At 57.3% G+C, this 24,643-nt stretch overlaps 2 protein-coding genes and 1 long non-coding RNA gene across 6 annotated transcripts in view; 1 reads left to right on the top strand and 2 right to left on the bottom strand.

The window, feature by feature from the left end:
• Positions 1-695: 695 nt before the first annotated feature.
• On the bottom strand, positions 696-3,185 carry LOC116793088. The gene is made up of 3 exons (XR_004359373.1): positions 3,122-3,185; positions 2,279-2,359; positions 696-882 (listed from the first exon to the last, which is right to left on the bottom strand). It is a non-coding gene; the product is annotated as an uncharacterized LOC116793088 (long non-coding RNA).
• LOC116793087 (cholesterol side-chain cleavage enzyme, mitochondrial) lies at positions 2,462-9,581 on the top strand. Of its 4 annotated transcripts, XM_032700668.1 has the most exons (11): positions 3,380-3,439; positions 5,102-5,224; positions 5,637-5,704; positions 6,383-6,538; positions 6,730-6,929; positions 7,291-7,494; positions 7,873-8,033; positions 8,111-8,277; positions 8,403-8,481; positions 8,633-8,824; positions 9,060-9,581. In XM_032700668.1, the coding sequence occupies exons 3-11, from the start codon at positions 5,667-5,669 to the stop codon at positions 9,180-9,182; spliced, it is 1,320 nt and encodes a 439-aa protein (XP_032556559.1). In that variant the 5' UTR covers positions 3,380-3,439; positions 5,102-5,224; positions 5,637-5,666; the 3' UTR covers positions 9,183-9,581. The 4 variants fall into 4 exon arrangements, with proteins under 4 accessions (XP_032556561.1, XP_032556559.1, XP_032556560.1 ...); XM_032700670.1 differs by lacking the exons at positions 3,380-3,439; positions 5,102-5,224 and adding an exon at positions 2,462-2,483; XM_032700669.1 differs by lacking the exon at positions 3,380-3,439 and having other exon boundaries at positions 5,064-5,224.
• Positions 9,574-24,643, bottom strand: part of CCDC33 (coiled-coil domain containing 33) — a 41,759-nt gene continuing 26,689 nt past the window's right edge. Inside the window, exons 13-23 of the mRNA XM_032700666.1 lie at positions 21,718-21,843; positions 13,134-13,222; positions 12,838-12,871; positions 11,578-11,773; positions 11,398-11,486; positions 11,075-11,206; positions 10,839-10,911; positions 10,502-10,623; positions 10,201-10,284; positions 10,003-10,092; positions 9,574-9,677 (exon numbers count right to left, since the gene is read on the bottom strand). Of these exons, the coding sequence (XP_032556557.1) occupies positions 9,615-9,677; positions 10,003-10,092; positions 10,201-10,284; positions 10,502-10,623; positions 10,839-10,911; positions 11,075-11,206; positions 11,398-11,486; positions 11,578-11,773; positions 12,838-12,871; positions 13,134-13,222; positions 21,718-21,843 (1,098 nt within the window). The 3' untranslated portion in view covers positions 9,574-9,614. The remainder of the gene's footprint in view (positions 9,678-10,002; positions 10,093-10,200; positions 10,285-10,501; positions 10,624-10,838; positions 10,912-11,074; positions 11,207-11,397; positions 11,487-11,577; positions 11,774-12,837; positions 12,872-13,133; positions 13,223-21,717; positions 21,844-24,643) is intronic.

Genomic DNA, 24,643 nt, shown 5'->3' with positions numbered 1-24,643 from the left:
TTCCCGCTGGCGCCGGCAGCATATGCGGCAGCTTGACGTAAAGGAGGAGAAACGAGCCCAAAAGGCAGCGGGTTTCAGCAGAGCTAAAACAAGAAGTGTGATTTTTGGCAGCCCCCTCTCTGCCATGGGAGGAGGTGGGGAGCTCGCCCGGGACGGGAACGGTGACGAACCCAGCACCCAGACATATTTTTGGGGTGCTGTATATGGACACCAAGCTGTTTGCGTTCCCAGCTCCGTTGATGCCAACGGAAATTCAAAGCTCTGAACTCCCTCACTAAAACCCTGGGCAAGAGGGCTGGGAGCAGTGCATGGAGGTGATCCCGAGCCCCTTGGGAGTGGGTTGGAAGTGAGGTGCAGGCAGCAACAATTCCAATTTGGTTGCCCAAACCATCTGGCTGAGAGCACAGGATCAAGCACCACAGGGACAGCCTGGGATCTCTGGATGACAGGGAGACTCACGGACACACACAGGGGCTGCAGCAGCATCTCCATCCCTAGCAGGTTTCCATCCCCACTCCTTGGGAACAGCCAGAACAAAACATGGACCCTTTTGCTAAATTCCCTGAGAAAAGCAGGAAAACTCGAAGCCTTTGGGCTGTGTTTTATTCTGGGATACATTTCCACCACCCGCTGGCTGTTTCCTTAAATACAATGAGGCAAAACCCGGGAGCAAACACAGGCATCAGGACTTATTGTGGCTTCGGGGCTGCTGGAGGGAAAAGCCGGAACGTCACCGCCCTCACCCCAACTATGGCCACATTGTTTGAGGAGTTATTTTGGGATCTGTGTTTTCACTGGAGCAGGCACGGACAGGAAGGTCAGGTATTCCAGCAGCTTCTCTGGGCTTCTTCCGGCACAGGCAGAGTGGGAACGGCTGTTCACCTCAAACAAAAGCCACAAGCATTTAGTTTTTTCCCAGCATCATTTTTTGGGGGTATTTCTGCCTCCAGCCTCACCAGAAACTGCTCCAGGAGGAGGGTTTGCTGTGAAGGACAATAGTCCCAGGAAATCCTGTATCCCTCTGCATCAGAGGCCAGAGCTCGTGGGAAATCCCACAGTAGCACCCAGTGGATGCACTGACTCAGCTGAGATGGTGTCTCCAGCCATAGCACCACACTGGGAAGCTTTTCCTGCTGGGATGGGGGTACAGAGCCACCCCAGAAGGAGCTGGTGGAGCCTGGAATCAGGATACCCTTACAGCCACCCCTGGGTTTACAAGACCCAGATGAAGAGGTGCTGCTCCATCATGGTCACACCTTCCATCCTCCCACAAAAGAGGATAAATGTATTTATGGCTCTATCCAGGGAATTCACATGTCTAGATCAGATGCCTGAAACTGTGCCACCCACTTGGCAGCTCCCAGCTGCCTTCACCCCTTGTCCAACCTGTTTTCCCAGTCAGTGGTGTGACAGCTCTATTTGTAGGGGTTATTTGCTGCCCTGTGGCTATTCTCCCATTTTCCCAAGGCTCTCAGGATTTAACCAGCCTTGGACAGGTGTCTGTCTGTTCTGTGGCCCACGCTGGGACACGGAGGACAAGGTGTGGGTGATGCTACACTGCTGAGGTGGATCAGGGCTGGCCAAGTGGGAAATCCAGCCATTTGGATCAGGGTTGACCAAGTGGGAAATCCAGCCATTTACTAGAAATGACATGACCCAGGAGAAGCTGGAGGAAGTTAAACACGGGATCATCCTTCCTCCCAGTTGCCATGTTCCTCCTCCCCACAGCTACACGCACAAATGCTTTCCCTTTGGAGCTGTGAATTTCCACTCCAATGTCCCTGAGGGATGATCCTGGCTGAAGAATGCATCCCATCAGGGTGGGATACCCCATCCCAGCTGGATGGAGACCCCAAAAACCAGGCATCAGCCCAGCAGTTTTCAGGTCTGGGATTGCAGGCAATAAATTAGTAAGAAGAGATTCAGTTTAATGAAGCAGGAGAATGAAAATGAGGTAGGCTTGTTCCTGTTTGACTTTAAAGCTTGTCCTGGATGGCTCCATCCTCTGGATGCTCTGACAGCTCCTTAAACATCGCCAGTGCCTCAGGGATGCTGTGGGGGATGATGACCATGTGCCTGGTCACCCCCTTCTCTCTGCTCCCAGGGGAAACCCTCCAGCAAGAGCTGCTTGGTCACAGTTACAGTCTGTTTGCAACTGAAAGTTTCTCTTTTTCAACATAATATTATGAAATGAGTTTCCCTCCCTCTCTTCCAGCCCCAGATTGAATCACAGGGGGTTTCTGGGCAGCAGTTTTACTGCTGGAATTTTCCCAAGTACCTGTTTGTAGGCAGGAGCTGAAAGCTTGCAATGAATGAATTCACTCGTGGGAGAGCAGGGAAGACCCCCGGGATGAAATCACTGCCGAAAAGAGAAGAAATTGTTGGGAAATACATGAAAACCACCATCCTTCCCACGGGACGGGTGTGAGCAGCGGGGAGCCAAACAGGATGGTCCATGCAGGAATGCAGGGTATATTTTTAAGGTAAGAAAGCAAAGCAGCAGCTCCATGCCCTTTTCCCAGATGGATTTCACTCTGCTGTGCTCTGCTCTCCAACCCAGGGATGTTACACTGTCCCTTTATTTTCCCTTCAAAACATCCACTTCCTGCATCACGCTGCCTGAAGTCAGACCCATCCCAGCCTATTCCCACTGGCTCTGGGCGGGGGGCAGAGATGCCACAAGGATGAGCTGCTCCACCAAAACCTCTTCTCTACCCTAAATCACTGCAGCTGTGGCATTCCCAGCCCTGGGTTTCTGACAGATGAGGCTGAGGAGGGGGATTTTCCAGAGAAGTTGGGGTTTGATTGGATCTGGGGTTGTGGAGCGGAGCCAAGGGGGTCTCAATGGCCTCCTGAAGGGGTTGTTTACCAGGGGAAGGTATGAAGGTGGTGAGTCACCTGCTTACTCCAGAGGTGACACGTCAGGAAAACCCCACGGGTGGAAAGCGAAAGCCCACGACACCCACGGTGTCACCTCCCGGCGGGACGAAACCACACGGGGGGGGGGGCCCTTCTTGTCCCCAGTGCGGGTGGCATAAGGAGAAGGCCACTGGGGGAGGGGTGAGACTCTCTGTTTCGCACATCCCAAAATAGCAGGGATCCACCCGAGTCAGGCGGGTACCGTGGGCTGCCTGCGGGCGCGGGGGAAGCGCCGCCTCCATCCACGCGGTGCCGCTTTGCTCGTCACGGATGAAGCCGCTGTGCTCCGAGTCCCGTCCCCGCTGCCATGGCTGGGGACAGGGTGCTGCTGTGGGTGTTTGCAGTCCTCGAACCGCTTCCTGCCCACCCCCCCAGTTCCCATCAGAGCCCCCCAGGTGCCCGGTGGTTTTGTTCCCTGAGGGGACACAAACGGTCGCGGTTCCGTTGTGCTGCAGGGGCGGTAACACTTTGGCAGAGGTGCCGCCAAAATCTGGAGCCCTGCCAGGGTTGGGAGCTCAGGGTAAGAAGGGTAGGACCCCATGGAGAATGTGTGTGAGACCCCTTAATCGTGCAGGGGACAGGCATCGGGCAAAGGAGCCCGGAATTGTCCCCGTGCTCTGGGTAGGTGGTGGAAAGGGGGGTGCAGAGGTGACACTGAGTGTGATGGGGGCTGTGACCTCGGGGCTGGAGGCAGTGGCTGACAGGGCACAGCTCAGCGTGTGGCAGTGTGTCCCTCCGTGTCTCTCTGTGTCCCTTGGGCCCTGACCATGTCTGGAGGGGTGGCAGCAGGTCCCACCCAGGACACTGTCAGGACAGTGACAGTGCAGGGGGGAAGGACAGGGAGTGACACTGTGCCATAATGTCTCTGGGCTGTGGGACGGCTCTGGGGTGCACATGCAACCAGCTGGTGTTTTCATTCTGGGGCCTGGTACATGAGGGGACCAGGACCATGGGGCAGGAGGGGACAGATCCTGCTCCCTGAGAGAGGACAGATACTCTGGAGCAAGGAAGGACAGATTCTATTCCCTGGGAGGAGACCAGAAACCTGGGGCTGGAGCGGGACAGGGACTGTGGGGCAAGAGGAGACAGATCCTGTTCTCTGGGAGGGGACTGTGGAGTAGAAGGGAAAAGGTCCTGATGCCATGTGCAGAGACAGGTATTTTGGGGCAGGGGACACAGAGCTGATGCCCTGGGAGGGGATAGGGACCCTAGGGCAGAAAGGGACAGATCCTGCTCTCTGGGAGGGGACCAAAAACTTGGGGCAGGAGGGGACAGACCCTGTACTCTGGGAGGGAGAGGGACCATGTGGCAGAAGGGAACAAATCCTGTGCCCTCGGAGGGAAATGGGACTATGGGGCAGGAGGTGACCAAAAACTTGGGGCAGGAGGTGACAGACCCTGTGTTCTGGAAGTGGACAGGGACTCTGGGGCAGAAAGGGACAGATATTGAGGGCTGGGAAAGGACAGGACTCATGGGGCAGGAGGTGACAGACCCTGTTTCCTGGGAGGGGACAGGGAGGGGGGGGCAGGAGGGGACAGCTTCCATGCCCTGTCAGGGGACAGGTTTCAGGTGCCGGGGAGGGGGGGCACAGTCGGCACTGTCCCCGTGCGGTGGCACTGACGGGCCAGGCGCGCCTCCCGGTGGCCTCCGCCGTTGTCGCATCCGCCACTGAGCCCGGCTCAGTATCCCCGGCTCCAGACATCCCGCCGCTCATCCTGCTCCCGGTCCCTTCCAGAGACACTCCAGAGATCCGGGAGACACCCCAAAGAGATGCCCCAGGGACCCCTCAGTGTAGCCCATCCCATTATCTCCCCCACCCCGCCACTGCCAGCGGCTGTTGCTGTACCTGGGGACAAGGGACTCTGCCACCATCCTCGGGTGCTGCAACCTTTGTCTGTGGCTCGGGACACCCCAAAAAGCCTTTCCCTCCTTGAAGGGGGGTGATTGCCATTAGGGTTAGAGCCTAGGAAGTGGGGATGTGTCCCCCCCAGCACCCCTTGTCCTGGGGAGGGTGGAGGTGAAACACCCTCAGCAATGTTCAGGAGTCCACAAGGCTGTCCCCTCCTGGGGTGACCCTGGCCAGGGGTCCCCAAGGCTGTCCCCTGCTGGGCTGATGTGACCTTTATTGTGTTTAACCGCCACTATTTTGTCCCCTAGATCGTTTTTATCATTTATTTGGCAGATAAACCATTTCTCTCCTTGGTAGCCGAGTTTTCATTGTCAGCACTGGCAGCAGTACCCGCCCTTAGTGGGGTGACACAGGCCACTTGTCAGTGTCACCCGTGGTCACCCCTTGCCGCTCAAGGTCAGCGTGTCACCTGTCACACCCCGCCATGGCAAGGCTGGGAGGGGACGATGCTCTGCCAACCCCTTGGCGCTGCCCCATGCCCCAGTGTCCGTCTGTCCCCGGCCCCAGGGGGGCCGTGACTCATCGGGAGGCGGGCGAGAGCACCTCTCCTTGAGCGGGGATAAGAGCGAGGACACCCTTCTCTCTCCACCGCCCGCTCCAGGCCACCCTTCCCTCTCTGCCGCCCGCTCCCATGCTCGCCCGTGCTGCGCCCAAACCCGGCGCCTTGCGGGGATGTCCCTCTGTCCCAGCCGGGGGGTGCCACCGGCTTGGGGGGGCTGCCACCCCCACCCCCTCAACTCCCCGGCCCTTCAACCAGCTGCCGGGGGAGTGGCGAGCCGGCTGGCTCAACCTGTACCGCTTCTGGCAGGAGGGCGGCTTGAACAACGTCCACCACATCATGGCTCGCAAGTTCCAGCAGTTCGGGCCCATTTACAGGTGAGGTGGCATCTGGCCCCCCTCCTTGCCTCTCTCACCCTGCTCCCCAACCCCAGTGGCTTTTCCAGATGGGGATGATGCTGCTATTCCCAGCTCTGCTCAGGGCAAGGGAGGGGGGAATATGTGACTGAGCTGCTGGAGGAGCCTGGCTTGCTGTGTGCCGACCAGGCTTGATGCCACAGTGATGGGGGAGAGGGGGGCAGGAGGAGACAGAGCTGGTGCCCTGGGGGAACAGGGAATGGGAGTCAGGAGAGGACAGACCCTGTGCCATGGGAGGGGGACAGGGAACAGGAGGCAGGAGGGGACAGGTCCTTGGGAGGGGACCGGAAACCTGGGGCAGGAAGGGACAGACCCTGTGCCCTAGGAGGCAGCAGGGACCATGCGGCAGTGCCTTGTGGATGCAGAATATCGGGAAGATGGAATGGTGGAGCTGGAGAGGATTCTGCCCTCCCATATCTCCACAGGGTCTGGATCAGAGGAAGAAGGGCTGGGGACTTGATTTCAGCACCACTCTCTATTCCCACCTGAGTCCTGAGGGCCCGATCCTGGTGCTGAGCCCCTGCATTCCCCAGGACGGGACCTTCCAGCAGGATTTTAGGGCATGCAAGGGGGCGTGTGGTTGATTTGGGGGTGCTGAGGTTCAGAGTGCAGGGCTGACCCCCCTCTTCATCCCGCCAGGGAGAAGCTGGGTGTCTACGAGAGTGTGAACATCATCAGCCCCCGGGACGCCGCCACCCTCTTCCAGGCAGAGGGGACACTGCCAGAGCGCTTCAGTGTCCCCCCTTGGGTGGCATATCGTGACTTCCGCAACAAGCCCTATGGTGTGCTCCTCAAGTGAGTCGGGGGGCCGGGGGGGGCCCTCAAAGTGGGGCTACCAGGTCCTGTTGCCATAGCCCCGGCACAAGGGCTGGGGAGAAGCTGGAGCATCAGGAGGGTGCTGGGGACATCGGCTGGTCCTGGGCTTTGGGGAGTGGCATCCCCTGGGCGAGGGGGACACCTCTGACCCCCACTTTGGTGTCCTGTAGGACGGGGGAGGCCTGGCGCTCGGACCGCCTGATGCTGAACAAGGAGGTGCTGTCGCCACAGGTGGTGGAGGGGTTTGTGCCTCTGCTGAGCCAGGTGGGTGAGGATTTTATCCGGCGGGCGCGAGCCCAGGTGGAGAAGAGTGGCCGGGAGCACTGGACGGCCGACTTCACCCACGAGCTCTTCCGCTTCGCCCTGGAGTGTGAGTGTCAGGGGCATGGGCCTCAAAGCCCGTGTCCCCACAAAAAACCCCACCCTTTTCCCCAAGCTTCATCCTGAGAGATGGGCCAACCAGCATCTCTCTCAAAGCCGAAGTGTGTAGAGCAGTGTCCTCTCTCCAGGCAGGGTGTCCTCTCTCTGGATAAGAAGAGAACAACTCAATACTTGATAAAACACTCTTTTATCATTTACTGGTCATCAACTGGTGGCCAACCCTACCCAAACCAACCCTTCAAGACCCTGAACAAACAGGAGGCCAAGCCAGGCCTTGGAAAGGCTGGAGCTGGCCGTGGGATGGTGGAAGGGGATGGGGATGGGCCCCCTCACGGGTGCTGTCCTTGCAGCTGTGTGCCATGTGCTGTACGGGGAGCGCCTGGGGCTGCTGCAGGACTTCGTGGACCCCGACGCGCAGCGTTTCATCGATGCCGTGAGCCTGATGTTCCACACCACATCACCCATGCTCTACCTGCCACCCGCCCTCCTCCGCCACCTCAACACCAAGACGTGGCGGGACCACGTCCAGGCCTGGGATGCAATCTTCTCCCAAGGTGAGTGTTCCTCCTGCCTGCACCTCCCTTTGTCATCCAAGGTCGCTTTGAGGGCTTGGCTCCATAGTGCAGCCCCATGTCACCACTCTGGAGAAGTTCTCCTGGGTCCAATCACCAAGGCCAGGAAGGGTTTCCACGTCTGGAGCTTGTGGGATGGAGCCAAGGGGAATCATCCAGGAGTGACGAAGGGCAGATGATGGGCAGCACGTTGAGGGGAGCAGCTCTCCCAGAGGGGCTTGTGGCCTCAGAGATCTTTGGGCACCTGGGATAACCCTCCTGCAGGCTGTCTCCCCCTGGGGCAGCAATGTCCTGAGGTCCCTTCCTCCTCCGCTGTTCCCTGGGGGAGGAAGACCATGCCATGCCTCCATGTCTCCTCAGCGGACAAATGCATCCAAAATGTCTACCGGGACCTACGGCTGCAACGCAAGAGCACCAATGAGTACATGGGCATCCTCTGCAACCTCATCATGCGGGACAAGCTGCCCTTGGATGACATCAGGGCCAGTGTCACCGAGATGATGGCGGGCGGGGTGGACACGGTACGGAGCGGGCAGGGTGGCTGGGCAGGGTGCAGGTCCTGGCTGGTGCTGAGCCTTGCTCCCCTGCCCTGCTCCAGACCTCCATGACGCTGCAGTGGGCCATGTTCGAGCTGGCACGGGCCCCGGGGGTCCAGGAGCAGCTGCGGGCAGAGGTGCTGGCTGCCAAGCGTGAGGCGGCAGGGGACAGGGTGAAGATGCTGAAAACCATCCGGCTGCTCAAAGCTGCCATCAAGGAGACGCTCAGGTGAGGAGGAGCCCCACTGAAAAACACCCCCAACCCCTTCCCTCCCTGAACCATCATGAATCGAAGGGGAATGTGGGCAGGCCAGGCTGTCCCCAGGATGAGGTGTGTGGTACTTGTCTCCCCAGGCTGCACCCCGTGGCCGTGACCCTGCAGAGGTACACCACTCAAGAGGTCATCCTCCAGGATTACTGCATCCCCCCCAAGGTGAGCATGGCCACAGGGTCCCTCCTCACCCTGACAGGGTTGTGGGACCTGAGTGACATGGGGGGAGCAGCTGGAGGGCTGGATGCCATCCCTGCACCCCAGCAAAGCCCCGTGGAGAGCCCAGACCCACGGGGCTGATCCCTCCCTACAGACGCTGGTGCAGGTCGGTCTCTACACCATGGGCCGGGATCCTGAGGTCTTTCCCAAGCCAGAGCAGTTCAGACCCCAGCGCTGGCTGGCAGCTGGCCCCAAGCACTTCCAGGGACTGAGTTTTGGGTTTGGACCACGGCAGTGCCTGGGGCGCCGGATCGCTGAGCTGGAGATGCAGCTCTTCCTCATGCAGGTGAGCATCCTGCTGCTGGGGACACCGGGGACTTGTCACTGGAAGGGATCAGGGAAGTGGCATGTGGGTGTTGCTACCTCCAGAGTTTTCTGTGTAATCACAGAATGGTTTGGGTTGGGAGGAATCTTAAGGATAATCTCATTCCAACTCCCTGCCATGGGCAGAGACCCCTTCTGCTAGACCAGGTTGCTCCAAGCCCTATCCAGTCCATCTACTCTGTTCTCTTTCATTCCAGATCCTGGAGAACTTCAAGATTGAAACCATGAGAGCAGTGGAAATTGGGACCAAGTTTGATCTCATTCTGATCCCAGACAAACCCATCTACTTGACCTTACGGCCGCTCGAGTCCCGGGCGTGATGAGCCTGATCCTGGGTGACACCCAGCCCGTCCCCATTTCGGGACATCTCCCACATCCCAACAGGCACTTTTGGCTCCTTCCAGCCAGCCTCCAGCCTGGGGATGGGATTTGGGGGACGTCTGGGACACTTTCAGGGCCGCAGCCTTGGCTTGCTGCATCCCTGCCTTGGCTCAAGGCTGCGCTTACGCCACGGGGGAGATAAACTGAAGCCACCCCAAGGGAGTGCGGGGTGGGAGGGTGGGTTGGTGCTGCTGCACCCTCCGGCTGCTCGGGGCTCCCTGGGAACTGCACCAGGGACTGCACCCGAGCTCCTCCGACCCCCTCCAATGTTCTGCTTTGCCTCTCATTTCCTCTGTCATCGCATCCCGTGAAAAAGCACCGGCTTCTTCCTGCCAGCATTGCGTCTCTCTGTCTCTCTCAGTGGGCGCGGGTTAGGGCAGGGGGGGCAGGGTGGGGGGTCTTCTCCGGGGGGCCGCGGAAATTGCAGTCAGGTTCTGCTGAGGGACGAGAAAAGGTCTTGGGGAGCTGTAAATGCAGCCTCGCCCTCTGGGGGGCATCAGGTGAGAGGGCTCTGGGTTGGCAGGGGAGCATTCTGGGATTCTGAGGGCCCCAGGGTCCACCCTATCTCTTGTTCTATAGGGATACTGATGCACATTCCCCGCAGTGTGAGGGTGGGCATGGAGACTACCCCCCGCACCCCTCCCTCAAACTGTCCAAGAGCACATAGGGGTGGCTCTGAGTCCCGATCCTTCCTGCTGGCAGCAAATACCGGCTGCCAGCCCCCATGAAGGGTGTCCTTGGTCCCCCCTGTGTGCTCACCGAGGGGTGGGGGAAGCCATTCTCCTGCTCCAGCAGCCGAGTTCCGAGCTCCTGCTTCTCCCGGCCCCACTTCCTCGCTGCCTTCTCCAGCTGGGACAGACCCAAAACAGGCTGGCTCTCCCCAAAAAATGGGGACCAGAGGTGCCTGACACTCCAAGCCCCCCAGCATCAAGTGGGGTGCAGAGGGGTGATGCCCACCTGCCTGTCCAGCACCCGCCCGCGGGCTTGTGCCTCCTCCAGCCTGGCCAGCAGAGACAGCTTCTCCGTGCCCCCCCAAACACCCTGTGGGCACGAGGTGAGCTGGAGTGGGAACGGCCGTGCTGGATTCCCCCGCTCTCTCCCGCTGCTCACGGCGGGGGCGAGCCGTGGGGTGGCTATTGCCCCACAGAGCCGGAGATGCCACCCAGGTGATGCCCCCAGGCGACTCCCCAGTAGTGCTTTCTGGGGTGCCACGGCTCTGCCCCCTCCCCAATCCTGTGCCCACCCCCCCCAGTCTCACCGGCAGGGCTGGGGGTCGCGGGGCGATGGGGGCTGCGGGGTGGGCGCCCCTCGCCAGCTCCTCCCGCAGCCGGCGGTTCTCGGCCAGCAGAGCGGTGTGCATCTCCCCGGAGAGGGCTTCACCTGGGGGGTGGCGTGGGAGGGACGCTGGGACGTGTCCTGCGCCCCTCCCCGTGCAGGGATGGGGGCTAGAGCAAGCCCTTGCCTCTCCCGTGCCCAGGAATGTGTGCTGGGGGGCTCAGGACCGACTGATCCCCCACCATGGATCATCCCAGGGAGCCCAGCAGCTGGGTATGGGACATCCCCTCCCCGAGAGTCCTCATTCCCTCTTGCCCCACCTGCCGGCTTTTCCGTGCTCCTGCCCGCCCTGGCAAGATTCTCCTGCAGCACCCGCTCCATCACCTGGATGACCTGTGGGAGAGGGCAGAGCTGTCCCCGTGTCACCAGCCCAATGCCAGGCTGTGGTGATCATCTCATGGAGGAGCCAGATGGGCCAGAGGGTCCTGTCTGCTCCACAGAGCCTTGTGCCCCCCAGTCTGTCCTTCTCACCCCAACCTAGTGCCCCATGGCTCACCTTCTCCTGCTGCTGCACCGTCTCCTCCAAGCCCTTTGCCTTGGCCACCTTATCCTGGCACCTCCTCAGCACGGCTTGCTGCAGCCGGTGGGCTCGCTGGAGCAGCACCAGCTCTTTCTCCCGGTCATTTTTCTGTGAGGAAGGAAGAGGAAATTCCCCCAGGGAGCTCTGTGCTGAGCCTCAAGCCTTGGGGCATCACCTGGGAGAACCTCATGGAGGGATCCTGGGGTTCTCAGGCACTTGCTGGGCTCTGGGGGGCCCCGCTGCTCCCCTGCTTTTCCAGCCCGCTCCATCCCCCAGGCAGCCCCTGCTCACATCCATACCCGGATCAGCTCATTCTGCAGCTGCTGGACGCGATCCTTCAGCCTCCTCATCTCTGCTGTGCTGGCCACCAGCTGGTGCTTGAGGGTGGCTGCAAGAGCCCATGCCACCTCCTTGTCACCCGGCCAGGGGACCGGGGAGGAGGTTCCCCAGTTTCCACCTGCCCCCTCCCTGCCACACACCGAGCCTGTCCAGCAGCTCCTCCCGGGTCATGACGTGCAGGTCGGTGTCGTGGAGCAGAGCGTGGCCCAGCTCCTGCTGCGAGGCCAGGCTGCCCCGCAGGTGCCCGTTCTCCACCTCCAGGCTGGTGACGTGCCGGCGCAGGGACAGGAGGTCTCCTGCCATCCGCTTCAGTGCCAGGCGGTAGCTGCCCACATCCTGCCAGCCCAGAGCAGAGCTGCTGGCACCCCATGGCAGCCAGGGCTGTCCCCAGATCCAAGGGATCAGCTCAGAGTATGTGGCTTGAGGGTCAGACCCACTGTGGAGAAGCTAAGGAACATCCAGATTTTCCACTCCTCTTGACACCATCCATCCTTCTCTACCTCTTCCATCCATCCTTCTCTTTCCCATTTGTCCATCCATCCATCCATTCTTGTGTCAATCCTTCTTTTCTCTTCTCCATCCCTCCTTCTCTTTCCCATCCATCTATCCATCCATGCATTCATACATTCATTCTTCTCATCTCCATGCATCCCTCTTCAGCCACTTGTCCTTCACTTCTCTAGCCATCCATCCAGCCATCCATTCTGTCCTTCCAAACCTTCTCCTCTCCATCCACCCACCTTTCCTTCCACTCAACAGACCCCTCCTCCATTTCCCCATCTTTTCCTACAACCCACTTGGCGAAATCTCCCAAGGATGTGGGGTGGAGTAGTGCTGGATCTGGGAGTCATCCCCAAGCTCTGAGCCTTTCAGGCAGGTCTTTGAAAGAAGGGATGGGGTGAAGAATAACAGAAAGATGATACCAGGTGATGCTGGGGGGATAAAATTCCCTGTGGATTTTTATCTTTTTAGGCTGATACCCCTCTCTGCCACGCTGGGAGGATCCTGACAGCAGGGACCTTGGCCAGAGGGAGCTGCGTGCCTCCAGCTCCCCTGGGCCCCCTGCTCCCAGCCTTGGGAATGGCCTTGGCCAGTGGCCTGTGGGGGGGCCAGGGCGTGGGGAGGGGCTGCAGCAGCATCATGTAGCCTTGGGAAGGGAGGAAAAGGGGGGCAGGTGCAGCCAGAGGCTCCGCTCCTTCCTCCCCATCTGCCCAGGAGCAGTTTCATCCAGGTTTTGGTTCATTCCCAACGTAAAGGTCCCTCCAGCCAAGCTCAAGGGCTGCCCCCCACCCCCTCCCAGACCTTTACTGGCTTTGGGAGCCAGGACCAACCTTGGGGACACTGCTTTTCCTCCGCAGTGTCCCCACTGTCCCTGCTCCTCCCATCTCCCTGGCACTCACCAGCTCCTGGCGATCTCCAAAGATCTCCTGGGACCTGCAGAGCCAAGAGCAGGGGGTACACTGTGAAACACCAGCAAAACCCTGGCCAAGGAACTCTCTGTAGGAGACAGGAGTCTGTTTGGGGTGCTGGGAGGGATGGGAGCGCAGGAAGGGTGGGAGGCTGGAGGAGATGAGGAGTAAGATCTGCAGCACTGGGGCAGGAGGAGAAGCCGCTGGGAAAAATATGGGGAGAGTGGAGGAAGGATGAAACCAAGGAGGATAAGAAGAAGGAGCCAAACCCACAGTGGTCCCCGTACCTCTGCCCTCCGTGTGGGAATGGCTGCTTTCCGGGCAGGATACTGGCCACGGCATCAACTGCTGGGAGGGACATGTCATCTCGATGGAGCTGGCAGGAGACATCAGAGCAGAGGGTGAGGATGAGGAGCAGGTTGGGAAGGAACAAGCTCCTTCATCTCCTTTCCCACAGCTGGGAGCAGCTCTCTGGGCTTTCACCTGGAGCAAAACACCTTTGCCGTTGTTGCTTTGGGATCAGGGTCCAGCTCTGCCCCAAAACCTCTGGAATGACTGGCTGCGATGCTCCAAGCATCCCGCTTTGGGGCTTGGATACAGCCAGAGGGCTGGAAGACCTTCTCCCGAGGATGGGGGCACTCAGAAACCCCTGACTTTAAATCATGGAATTGTTTAAGACCATCAAGTCCATTCACCCAGCGCTGCCAAGACCAGAACTAAACCACGTCCCCAAGTGCCACCGCTACATGTAAGACGTGGATGCAACTCCATGAGCATCATTTCACAGTGGGACTGTTGAGCCAGGCACCCTTGCTCGGGTGTAACAGGGATCTCTGGGTCCTCCCCTCCCTTGGTGACACCAGGTGACATCCCCATCCCCACCTGCCGCTCCCAGCACTCACAGTGGAGGAGAAGGGTCTGTAGTAGAGCATCCTTCCCGCTCCTGGGGTGTCTCGGTCCCCCCAGCACCCCGTTCCCGCAGTCAGCCCTCTCCACACCCACAGCAGGTTGCCAGGCTCCTCCTGCCCCAAACAAATCCCCCCCAGGCAAACCTCGTGTTCCTGCACCACCGCCTGAGCTGCAGCCGGGGGACTTGTGGTGATGCTGGGGGGCTGTAGCATGAGGAAAAGCTGGTTTTCCCAGGCCCTTTCCGCTGGCAAAAGGATTTAGGTGGCATGGAGCTCCAGGCACACCAGCAGCTGTTGCTACAACACAGCTTGCCTCTTAGCAACTCCTCCCTGGAGCAGCTGGGAGGCCGAAATCACCCATCTGCACCCAGAATGGGAGAATTCCAGAGGCAGACAGGTGCCCTGGACATCCACATCTCTTCCCCTTCAATATCCCATTGTTGCTTCCAAAACCATCAGAGCTTGTGGAGACCTCAGCCCCTCGCTGCTTGCAGCCCTCCCTTCTCATTCCTATCCCGATTTTGGGCGTTTTTTTGCCTTATTCCCTGCTCCCAGCAGTGCAGAGCCAAGGAGGGTGACTTGGTGGAGGCCACCGCCAGATCCCAGCGCTCCTGGGTGGCTCCAGTGATGACAGCGCCTCATTTCCATGCATGGAAATGCTCTGCCTTCCCAGCACGCTCCTCTGATGTTTCAAACACTCAATTAACTTCAGAGGACCCATGTCTGGGAGGTGCTGGGTGGCATCAGTCTTGAGCTCCACCTTGGAGTTTGGCCTGGGAATAATTCGCTGGATAATTTGCTGAGCAAACCCCGCTTTCATCCTGAGACTGAATTTAACGTGTTTTAAGGCACGGGATTCTCTGTCCCAGCTTGTCCCTCATCCTTTTTCAGGGTCTTCACAGAGGCTCCTGTGCCTCCCACCTGCTGCAGCATCCCGCATCCACCTCTGCTCCAGGGTTTGTCAGGGAACAAAGAGGCCGGTGTAAGTCAAAGGAGCCCTTCGCTACCTCATCCCGTGCCATCAATTTTTCATCAAGGAGATGGTGGGAAGCGTGCAATTATCTGCTCCATCAATAATGCACTTTGCCTTGCCTGGGCTGCCTTCCACCACGGCTTTTCCAGGCTCAGACTACACCTGCAGAGCCTGGAAAAGCTCCCCCAGCCTGTATTCCCAGCTCAGCGCTGCTCAGAATCCCACCATCCCGGCAGGCAGCGTCACCCCAGGGACAGGGTTAAAGGTGTTTGAAGACATTTTTCCCTGCATCTCCTATCTCAAATCCGTACGGAGATCGCTGCGTCTCTCCTTCCCACAGGGGTCCGGGATGAAAGGCTGGGAATCCGCGTCTGAAATGATGGAAGCTTTGAAACTCCTGGCACTCGTTATTTATTTTTTAACATTTTTTTTTTCCCCTCCTCATCATTTCCAAGCCTCTCTGAAGCTCCTCCTGCCTTTGGAGCCTTTCATCGCCCGATATGCTGCCCCCCTCCTTCCCATATTTGCTTAGGCCAAGTTTGGTTTTTTTTTTTTTTTATATTTACTTAACAAATTGCTCCAAGATGCTTTGATGTATCCGATTAGCTTCGACTGCTGGAATCAATTCCTCTCTAGATGGAGCAGCACGGAGCAAAGCAAGACGGGGAGGGGGCTAGAAATAAACCTCTGCAGGAGGCAGGAAGGTCCAAAATTTGCCAAAAATAGGGTGTGCCAGAGGGTTCTGCACCCACATGGCAAGTGTGGACCCCATCCCTGTCTGAGGAGAGGACATGAGAAAGGCTGAGGATGGGACAACTTGTTACACCTGTGAGCACGGAGGCATTTGAGCCCCTGACAGCCCCCCACCCCCTGCTGCAGCACAATCTCCCTCCAGCTCAACAAATAAAACATCCACGGATGAATATTAAGCCTAACTCCTTAATTGTTAGGAAGATGGGATAAGCTCGGATTTACATATCTGAGGAGAAAAAAAAAAATTAATGCAGTGGCTTAGGAAGATCAGAGGGAAAAAAAAAAATCCCATTTTCCCCTCTTTTCTGTAACAAAAGCTCATGAACTCATCAGGAGATGGTGATGCCTCTCTTTGCTTTGCCCACTGCCCCCCTCAACCTCACATATTCCCTTGGGATGCAGGTATAGATGGGGCTGGGGTTGATGCCAGGTCCCAGGTCCCTGATGTTCCTGGGTACCCAAACCACCCTCAGGAAATCTGGGTGGTCAGATCAGTGGGGAAAACGTTGGTTTTCCTCCTCTGCTTCTAAAATCACAGTGTTTTCCCGAGGAACTCCAATTCCCGGGGGGAAACACGGAGAATTTTAGCCCGGCTGCTCCCCTTACACCTTGGCAGGATGTGAAAGGCAGCAAATAAACGGGGTTTTATCTGATTAAATCAAGGCTGAACTCCCTTCCCAAGCACCGGGGGGGGGCCGTGTTGGGGGTGTGTGTGTGTGTGTATTAGGCAAAGCATTACAATTCAATTTAGGAGTTAATTGGATTGCATTGAAAACTGCTTAATCTGTGCCACGTCCCATTTAATAGAGACACCACATCCTCTGCTCCCCCCCAGCCTCGAGGACGAGTTTAGGGCGGGTGATTGCCATCGCTCTCCGGCTCCAGGCCCAGCTGCCGGCTGCTGATATCATGTTTTACAAGGATATAAAAGCCTCTGGATTACACTGGGTAGCTCGGGGAGGGGAGATGCTCCATGGAGAGGAGGCTGCTCCGCGGGCTCCCACCCTCCCGCCTGCTCCTTCAAGATAAGGCTCAAGGAAGCAGCTGTGCCACCAGCAGGGATTGTGAGTCCTCTGTGAGTCGCTGCTGGTTTATTTTCCTCAAAGAAAATGAAAGGAAGAAAAAAAAAAAAAAAAAGACAAAAAAAAGGGGAAAAATATATGCAGCTAGGAACAGGTGGGATAACTTTTGAGAGCAAATGCCGGCTGAGTCAGCTCCTGGCTCCCGAGAAACAGTTTCCCCCCTCATCCTGCTGCTTTCAGGAGGGATGGGGACAGCCAAAGTGATGTCCCCAAGTGATGTCGTGCTCCTGATGGTGCCCAGTGGGAAAGAATCTCCTGGGTTGGGTTTCTCCTCCCAGCATGGACCAGAGCATCCCCCAGTGCTACCGCTCACCCGCGACCACAAACGGGGGCCAGACCCAAAAAAATCCCCCTCCTGAGATCAAAAAGATGAGGGAAACAGATTCCAGCTGTTACTCTGGGTTCCCACTGAGTCCTTGTGGGTTTTTTTCCTCCTTGGAAAACATCTGCATTTGTGTTTTAAGACAAACCCCGGGGATGTGAAGAAGTGGAGAAATATCACCAAAAGTCCCCAGTGCCAGTGAGAGATGGGGCAGCACTCGGCAGCTGCAGAGAGGCAGTTATCCCAACATACCTTCAAAAATCCATGCATGGGACCCAAGTTATATGCTCTCCCCTATTCTCACACTTTTTAGGTGCCCTAGGACCAGGAAAGGCTGAGAAGTCCCTAAACAAAGATGGATGAGTCCCTCTGTGCCAGGCTCACTGAGGGTTTAGTAGCACTGCTGGGCTGGGTTGGAGCAGGACACGCAAGGGTGCCACACATTCCAATGCAAGCACCCCCAAACACATTAAAATGGTATTTTGGAGATAGTTTTCTCTTTTTCCACGCTCTGGATCAGTGCTGGTGTCCCCAGTCCCTACCCCACCCAGCTAAACCCTCAGCCACCCAGACCCAAGCAGGAGAAGCCCATGCAAAGCACATCCTTTGCCCAGGGCCTGGATCACCAAAAAAACCCCCTCATGCAACGTAACTGTGGCACTTGGATCATTTTCAATCCCCTCAGCCCACACGCAGCCTCCCCCAGCCCTTTACCCCTGGGTCTCTGTCTCTCCAGCACCCTCTGCTGCCCTCCAAAACCCACGTCCCTCTGTCCCCGCCCTTGCCATCCCACCTTCTCCCCAAGAAAAGAGCTTTTCCCGTTACTTTTACTCTCCCCCAGCCCAGTGGTGACATTGCAGATGCATTTGGGGTGGCTGGCAGGTTTCTGCTGTAAATGCCTTTACCCTGCCCCTGTTCCTGGAGGCAGTGCCGGGGTGGTGACCTCTGGGGTCACATTAGCTCACTTATGGGCCTGTTTTATTAACTGGTTTAATCCTGCTGGGGGATCCACCCCTGTACCCACCAGCCTGCCACGCACCGAGCCCCGTGCCCGTGGCTGCCGGGGCACCCATGGGTGCCCAGTTCCCGGCAAACATCTCCGAGCATCCCCGGGCTGGGCAAAATGAGGCATCTCCGTCCCAACCGGTTGCATCCCGGTTCTAGAGGAGCGGTATCCGCGCTGGAAGGTTGTCCCCTCCCCGGTGGGGAGCCGGGACCGGCAGAGCTGTCGCTAGATGGGGCTGGAGCCTCGCATGGGCCGGCGGCCGCCTGCGCCCTCAGCACCCTCGGCCCTGCAGCATCTTCGTCCCGCGCAGCTTCCTCAGCCTCTGCAGCATCTACACCCCCTGCAGTACCCTCACCCCTCCCAGCGCCTTCTCCTCTTGCACTGTCCCTTGCAGCATCCTCATCTTTCACATCCCTGTGTCCCCTCAGCCCTCACAGCACCTTCACCCCGTGTAGCACCCTCTCCCTATCCTTTTCCCTCGCAGCATCCTCATCTTTTGCACCCCTCTGTCCCCTCACCCCTCGCAGCACTCTCTCCCTTTCCAGCACCCTTTTCCCTCACAGCACCTTCTCCCTTCACAGGGGTGATGGGGTTCACTGTCCTTTACCCTTGCAGTATCCTCATCCTTCCCATCCTCTTCTCCCCTCAGGTTGCCCTTTCCCTCTACACCACCCTCTCCCCTTGCTGCCTCCTCTCTCCTTGCAGCATCTTCACACCTTGCTGCACCCTCTCCCCGTGCACCATCCTCTTTCCTTGGAGCATCCTCATCTATCCCATCCCCTTCTCCCCTCACAGCACCCTTTCCCTTTACAGCACCCTTGTCCCTTGCAGCACCCACTCCCCATGCACCAGCCTTTTCCCTTGCAGCATCTGCATCCCTCAAATCCCCCTCTCCCCTTGCAGCACCCTCACACCTCACAGAACCCTCTCCCCTTGCAGCATCCTCACACCTTGCTGCTCCCTCTCCTCATGCACCATCCTTTTTCCTTGCAGCATCCTCATCCTTTGTATCCCACGCTCCCCTTGCAGCATCTTCACCCCTTGAAGCACCATCACCCCTCAAGCACCCTCTCCCCTCGCTGCACCCTCTACCCTCGCAGCATATTCACCCCTTGCTGCACCTTCTCCCCGTTCCCCATCCTATTTCCTTGCAGTATCTTCATCCTTCGCATCCTCTTCTTTCCTCACAGCACCCTTGTCCCTGGCAGCACCCTCTTCCCGTGCACCATCCTTTTTCCTTGCAGCATCCTCATCTTTCTCCCCATCCCTCCCAGCACCCTCAGGTCCACAGCACCTTCACCCTTTGCTGCACTTTCTCCCTGTGCACCATCCTTTTTCCTTGCAGCATCTTCATCCTTTGAATGCCGGTTTCCCCTCACAGCACCCTCACCCCTTGCAGCATCCTCTTTTTCCACAGCTCCTTCTCCCCTCACATCCCTCACCCCTTGCCCCCCCTCTCCCCTCGCCATCAGAACACTTTTCAGGCACCAGCTCCAAGGAGCTGCTGGGCCCAGCAGCACCACACCACGCTGGGTGTCCCCTCCCAGCTTGCTGAGGCAGCAGACCCTGCTCAGTGGGTGCAAAAGCCCCCCCTCTTCCTCGGAAATCACACAGAAACTGGATATGGGCCCAGCAAAGGGATTCCGATGCTGCTGGGAAGCAAGAAATCCCCCTCCCCCCCCCCCCCCCATCACGGCTTCCTCTTCTATGGGATATTTTTGGGGACCAACTGCACATCTGGGCTCTTATCTTACGTGATGGAGCTGACAGTACACGTGCAGTGCTGGGAACAAAACACCAGCATGGAAAAAAATACGACATTTACTTCTCCCAGCTCCACGAGAGACCCTGTGGCTTGTAAATCCCCCTGCGTCGACAGGTCAGGGAAATATGTGTGTGACGGGAGTGGGGAAAGAAAGGCTTGAAGGAGAAGCAAATGTTTGAGGAGGCTGGAGAAAACGCCCCCCTAATCGTTAAGTGCTGCTTGTAAATTATTCATCAGCCGGTAAGAGAGGCACAAATCTATTCCGGGAGAGGGCAGGAGGGTAGGAAAACATGGTTAGGCTGAGACAAGGCTCAGCCTAAGGTCGGAGAGCTCGTCCAGCAGGAAAACTTGGTAAGCCCAGGGAGGGGAGGGATGTTAATGTCCCCGCACAAAGGATTTCCACCCCCGTGGGAGGTGGAAAAGCAGGAGGGTTGCCCCATCCCCGATAATATTCCTCATCGCTTTGTTTTCCCACTTTCTAATGAAGGCGTTAACGAGCAGATCCAGAGCAGGACCTCCAAAGCCGCAGGGTAGGGATGAGGATCCGGGTTTGATCAGCCCGAGCGGAGAGGGAAGAAGTGACAGGACTGTGATCAGCCGAGTGCTCCCCCCGGCCCCCCCAAACCCCGCCGCCGGGGGGGCTGTCACGTCCCGGCTCCCTCCCGCACACACGCTCCATTAGTAGGGTGTCAGCCCCGATTCCCGGGGCTGTCAGGAGACGGGTTTTCCAAGCAAATCCCCCCGCGCCACAGTGCAAGCCAAGTGAAAATAATTTGTGCTTTAGGGGGGAAGAAAAAAAGCAAAGGAAAGAAAACTGCTGCCAAAGGTTGTGCGTGTGAGGGGAAATATTAATCCTACCAGCAATGTTTTTTTTTTTTAGACAGAAAGAGAGAAAATACTCGTGCAGGGGTGCCCAGACCTTGTGCAAAACATTTCCGGGCTCCTGTTGCCCCATTCGGGCTTTTAAAATTGGATGCTGGAAACATCCTTGAGATCACTTCCCACCCATCCTCGCAGGGATGCTCTTGTGAGGATGCAGCAAGCTGAATTTGAGGCTGCTTGGAGCATTGAGCTGGATCCTTTGCAGGTCTGGAGGGTGCTGGGGCTTCTCCAGAGCCCCTGGGTAATTGTATCCATCAAATTCGGAGCTCACACCCCGATGGCATTTAAGCTGTGCTGTGGTACCCGCCCCCGCACGCCCCGTTATGGGTTTCTATTAGGTTGAGCATAAAGAAGCCGTGGAAAGGGAAGTCATAAAGCTCAGTGGATTGGAGGAATTAAAACAGCTGGAGGAAAAACAAATAGCTTTGCTGTAGTATTATTCTTTTCTTTATGGTGGTTATTTTATTGCTAATTTTCTTCTTGCTTTGCTGCCCGGATCGCAGGTTGAAGGTGGGGTCTGGGAAGCCGCTGATGGGGAAATAAGTGGGGTTTTGGAAAGAATGGGCCCCCTCCACCCCTTCTCTCCAAGCTATTTAATAAGCAGAACTGGGCTTTAACAACCTGTTATTTTTAAAGCCAGATGGCTTAAAGCACAGGAAGACATTAGGACCACGAGGGCCGGGTTTAAATTCATCCAAGGGCTCCATTTGTCAGTACAAAGGGCTGGAGGAGGAGAACAGCTGGCTTTTATTTTTTTCCTGGAGCCGAAAGGTACGAGCTGGAGGTGCCTGGGTTCTCCCACATAATGCAATGATAACAGGAGACAATTTGCTAAATGAATTTGGGATTGAGCGATTAGATCGAAGCTGGCGCATTGAAGTACTGCCCCCAGCAAGGTGATGGGATGATGTCCCCCCTTCAGACCCTGTGCCACCCTGAAACAGTTGGATAGCAGGGATGCTCCACAGGGATGCTCCACACAACACAAGAAATCACTGCTACAGCCAGGCTGGAGGTAAAACCAGCCACTCCCAGCAATGCATACATTGGAAGAGAGATTAAAAATTGAGATTTATGTTGGTTTTTCACCTTTATGAGGATGGTGTGTGCCTTCAAGGAGGCTGGATGCCATGGGCAGGGTGTTGGCATAGCACCTCTGGATGCCCTCGTGGGTCCTTACCTGGCCATAAAGTGGGTACAGGGGTGTTGCCAGTGGCTCCTTGCTGCTCTGGAGGGTGCTGAGTGTGGTAGGGTCCAGGCTGGGGAGGGCATCACTGCCTGACGGGGTCAGGAATGCTGCTGGTCTCTGGAGAGGGAGAGGCAATGGTCTGTGGGATGGATGGATGTGGTGACAGGGGCGACGAGGGGGCATCTGGGCTGATCTGCATCCACTGCATGTCTCCTCTCCCCCCCATCCACATCCCCAGTGTGCCACTGGAGTGATGGGGAAGAGCTGTGGGTCGGTCAAAAGGAAGTTACGAGGGGAGTTTTGGGCAGAGAGGGGATCCCTGAGGTGACCCCGTGACAAGGTGGAGAAAGAGGAGAAGGAGGCAGTTCTGTGCCTGAGGTGGTGGAAATAGCAGGCCCATGCCCATCCTCAGCCTTCAGGTGGGTGGGAGGTGGGTATCCAGGCCCTGAAGGTGCAGTGGGATGTTAGAAACCACTTTGCCAGCCAGTGCTGCCCTCGCCTCAGGTGCCTGCTGGATAAGGCCCCTGCAGCACACCAACAACCCCTGCCAGAGCCCTGCCAGAAGCTGCTGGCAGCAGTAATGTGATTTCCCTGCCCCTCATTTCCCACTCCCGGCTCTGCGCGTCCTGCTCTCCTCCCGCCAGCCTGGCTTTTATAGACTCCCCTCTAATCCAGTTACAGGGGGAAGCAGGATCTAATGGAATAAACGATGGAGTCCATGTGCTCCTCGCTGCCACCTGAGTGGCAAGGTCACAGATAGGGAGCTTTGCCCAGTCCTGGCTCCCAGGGTGGTGAGGACCTGCCTTGGCCCTGGGATTCATGTATGGAGGCATGGTATCCCTGCACCCACCCCGAAAATCCTCGCTCCCCACCTTCCAGCTGCTCTCCTGGCTCCGTCGGCTGAGCAATCAGCCTGGATGCCCTCTCCAAATTGGCCACAGGCATGGGCAACGGCAAAGTGGCCCTCTCTGGGTTTTCCTCCGTGCCTGCGCCCGGCCTCGCCTCGTTAGTGCGGATAACGAGGGCGGGCGCATCCCCCCTCTGCAGCAGGAGGTGTCCGGAGGCGCCCCGTGCCCTTCCCCACCGCTGCCTCATTAACACCATCAGCAGCATCATCCCCCGAGCCGCCGCCTTTCATTCCGCCGCCGGCCCCGACCTCAGCCGAGCTCCTCCAGCATCAAAGCCGGGTGAAGCCGCCCCCCGCCCCACCACTCTCCCCCTTCCCGGGGGAGCAGCATCATGCAAAATGCAACAGTTTAGGCTCTGGCTGCAATTACGGAGGCCGGCGAGCAGCTGCTGCCGCCGCTCCGGAGCGATGGCCGCGGCCACCGTGGCCCGTCGGAGCCCGAGCGAACGTGCTCTTAATTCAATTAGCGCTGCCCTGAACGCTCCCCCGGGACCGGCGGCGAAAACCAACCCATTCCCCTTAACAAAGACGTTCCCTGCTTGGTTTGGCTCTCCCTGGCCGAGATCACGACTCTTGTAATCCTCCGTACAATAAGAGGAATGGGGGCCGTGTTTGACTGGCAAGTGCCGATCAGCAGCTGGCAGCACTTTGGCTGTGCCAGAAGCCCTCGGGGGCTTTACCGGCTCACCGAGAAAAGATGCTCAGCAGGGAAGGGCTGAATATAATTTTTATCAGGAAAAAAAATAGATTAGGAAGAAATTCTTCCCTGTGAGGGTGAGGAGGCCCTGGCACAAGGTTGCCCAGAGAAGCTGTGGCTGCACCATCCCTGGAAGTGTTCAAGGCCAGGTTTGATGGAGCTTGGAGCAATCTGGGATAGTGGAAGGTGTCCCTGTCCACGGCACACGGTGGAACTGGATGGTCTTTGAGGTCCCTTCCAACCCAAACAATTCCATGATTATATGATTCCCCCAAAGCAAAGTTTTCGCCAGCGTCAGCATCCACACTGGGGGATAAAATCCCAGTTCTGGTGCTCGAGGAGTACAAACCAGGCTGAAATATCAGGAAACACATGGCAATTCCCTACTCCACAGCCAATTGTAAACCCATTTTTTTTGGCCAGCCCAAAAGGGGTTTGATGGCCAGGCTGGCATGGTGACAATTTACACCCCGGCGCTGTGACAATTTACGCCAGGCACCGATCTGCTCTGTGTTTGGAACAGCAGCAATCACATAAATTAAAGCTGTTTAAGCAGTGAAATAGCCAGCCTGTTGATTTTTTTTTCCCCTTGCCTGGAAAAAAACCCTGGCACTATCTTTTCACTTTTTTTTTTTTCAGAGGCTGTCACTATGTGCCAGTATGTCCCCAGACTCCCATCTCGGGTGACATGACCAAGGGCGCTCAGCAAAGTGGTGGCAGAGGCTTGAGGTGACCCTGAAGGTCCCAAGTGCCAAATTAATGGGCTGAGCAAGGTGGGGTTGTGCCAAAACAAAGCGTAAAACAAGGCTGGTTATTAAACAGGGATATAAATAAATCCCTCAGTAATACAGATGCCTCCAGTGTGTGTTTTCCAGCCCTTGGATGAGGCTCAGAATCGCCTGGGAATGCATCCTGCTGGCCCTGCACGTGGCTTTACCACTGGCTACTGTGAGGTCAAACTCATCTCTTTTGGGCAAGACACTAAATTTGGGGTGAAAAAGGAAAATCTGGAGTGAAGGGAAAACGGGAGTCCTGCCTTTAGCTCCAGCCAGTACCGAGGTGGAGGAAGCTGGCTATAGGCTTTCCCCTTGGAAAAAAACCTGGAAAACCTGGGTTTTTCTGAATGCCAAAGGTTAATTTGCTAAAACACCAGCGTTTTGCTGAAGTCTTTGATTTTTTTGTCTCCCTGAGATGATCAAAGTCTTTTGTTCTCCTGTGGGGTCCAGAGGGGGAGCTCGAGGGGATGAAGATGGGGGGGAACAGGGCTGGGTGGGGGCAAACCTGGGGGTCTCAGTGCCTTTACTAGGAGGCTG

The sequence above is a fragment of the Chiroxiphia lanceolata genome, chromosome 12 (assembly GCF_009829145.1).
Source record: "Chiroxiphia lanceolata isolate bChiLan1 chromosome 12, bChiLan1.pri, whole genome shotgun sequence".
NCBI lineage: Eukaryota > Metazoa > Chordata > Aves > Passeriformes > Pipridae > Chiroxiphia > Chiroxiphia lanceolata.
The sequence above is the reverse complement of the archived record's forward strand: the minus strand, read 5'-3'. Positions and strand labels throughout refer to the sequence as shown.

What these genes read in the sequence shown, in the direction of transcription:
- LOC116793087 (XM_032700667.1), top strand. Translation starts at nt 5,460, where the DNA reads ATGCTCGCCCGTGCTGCGCCCAAACCCGGCGCCTTGCGGGGATGTCCC. An exon ending in CAGTTCGGGCCCATTTACAG is followed by an intron (nt 5,705 to 6,382) that starts GTGAGGTGGCAT and finishes TCATCCCGCCAG; the next exon opens with GGAGAAGCTGGGTGTCTACG. An exon ending in GCCATCAAGGAGACGCTCAG is followed by an intron (nt 8,278 to 8,402) that starts GTGAGGAGGAGC and finishes TTGTCTCCCCAG; the next exon opens with GCTGCACCCCGTGGCCGTGA.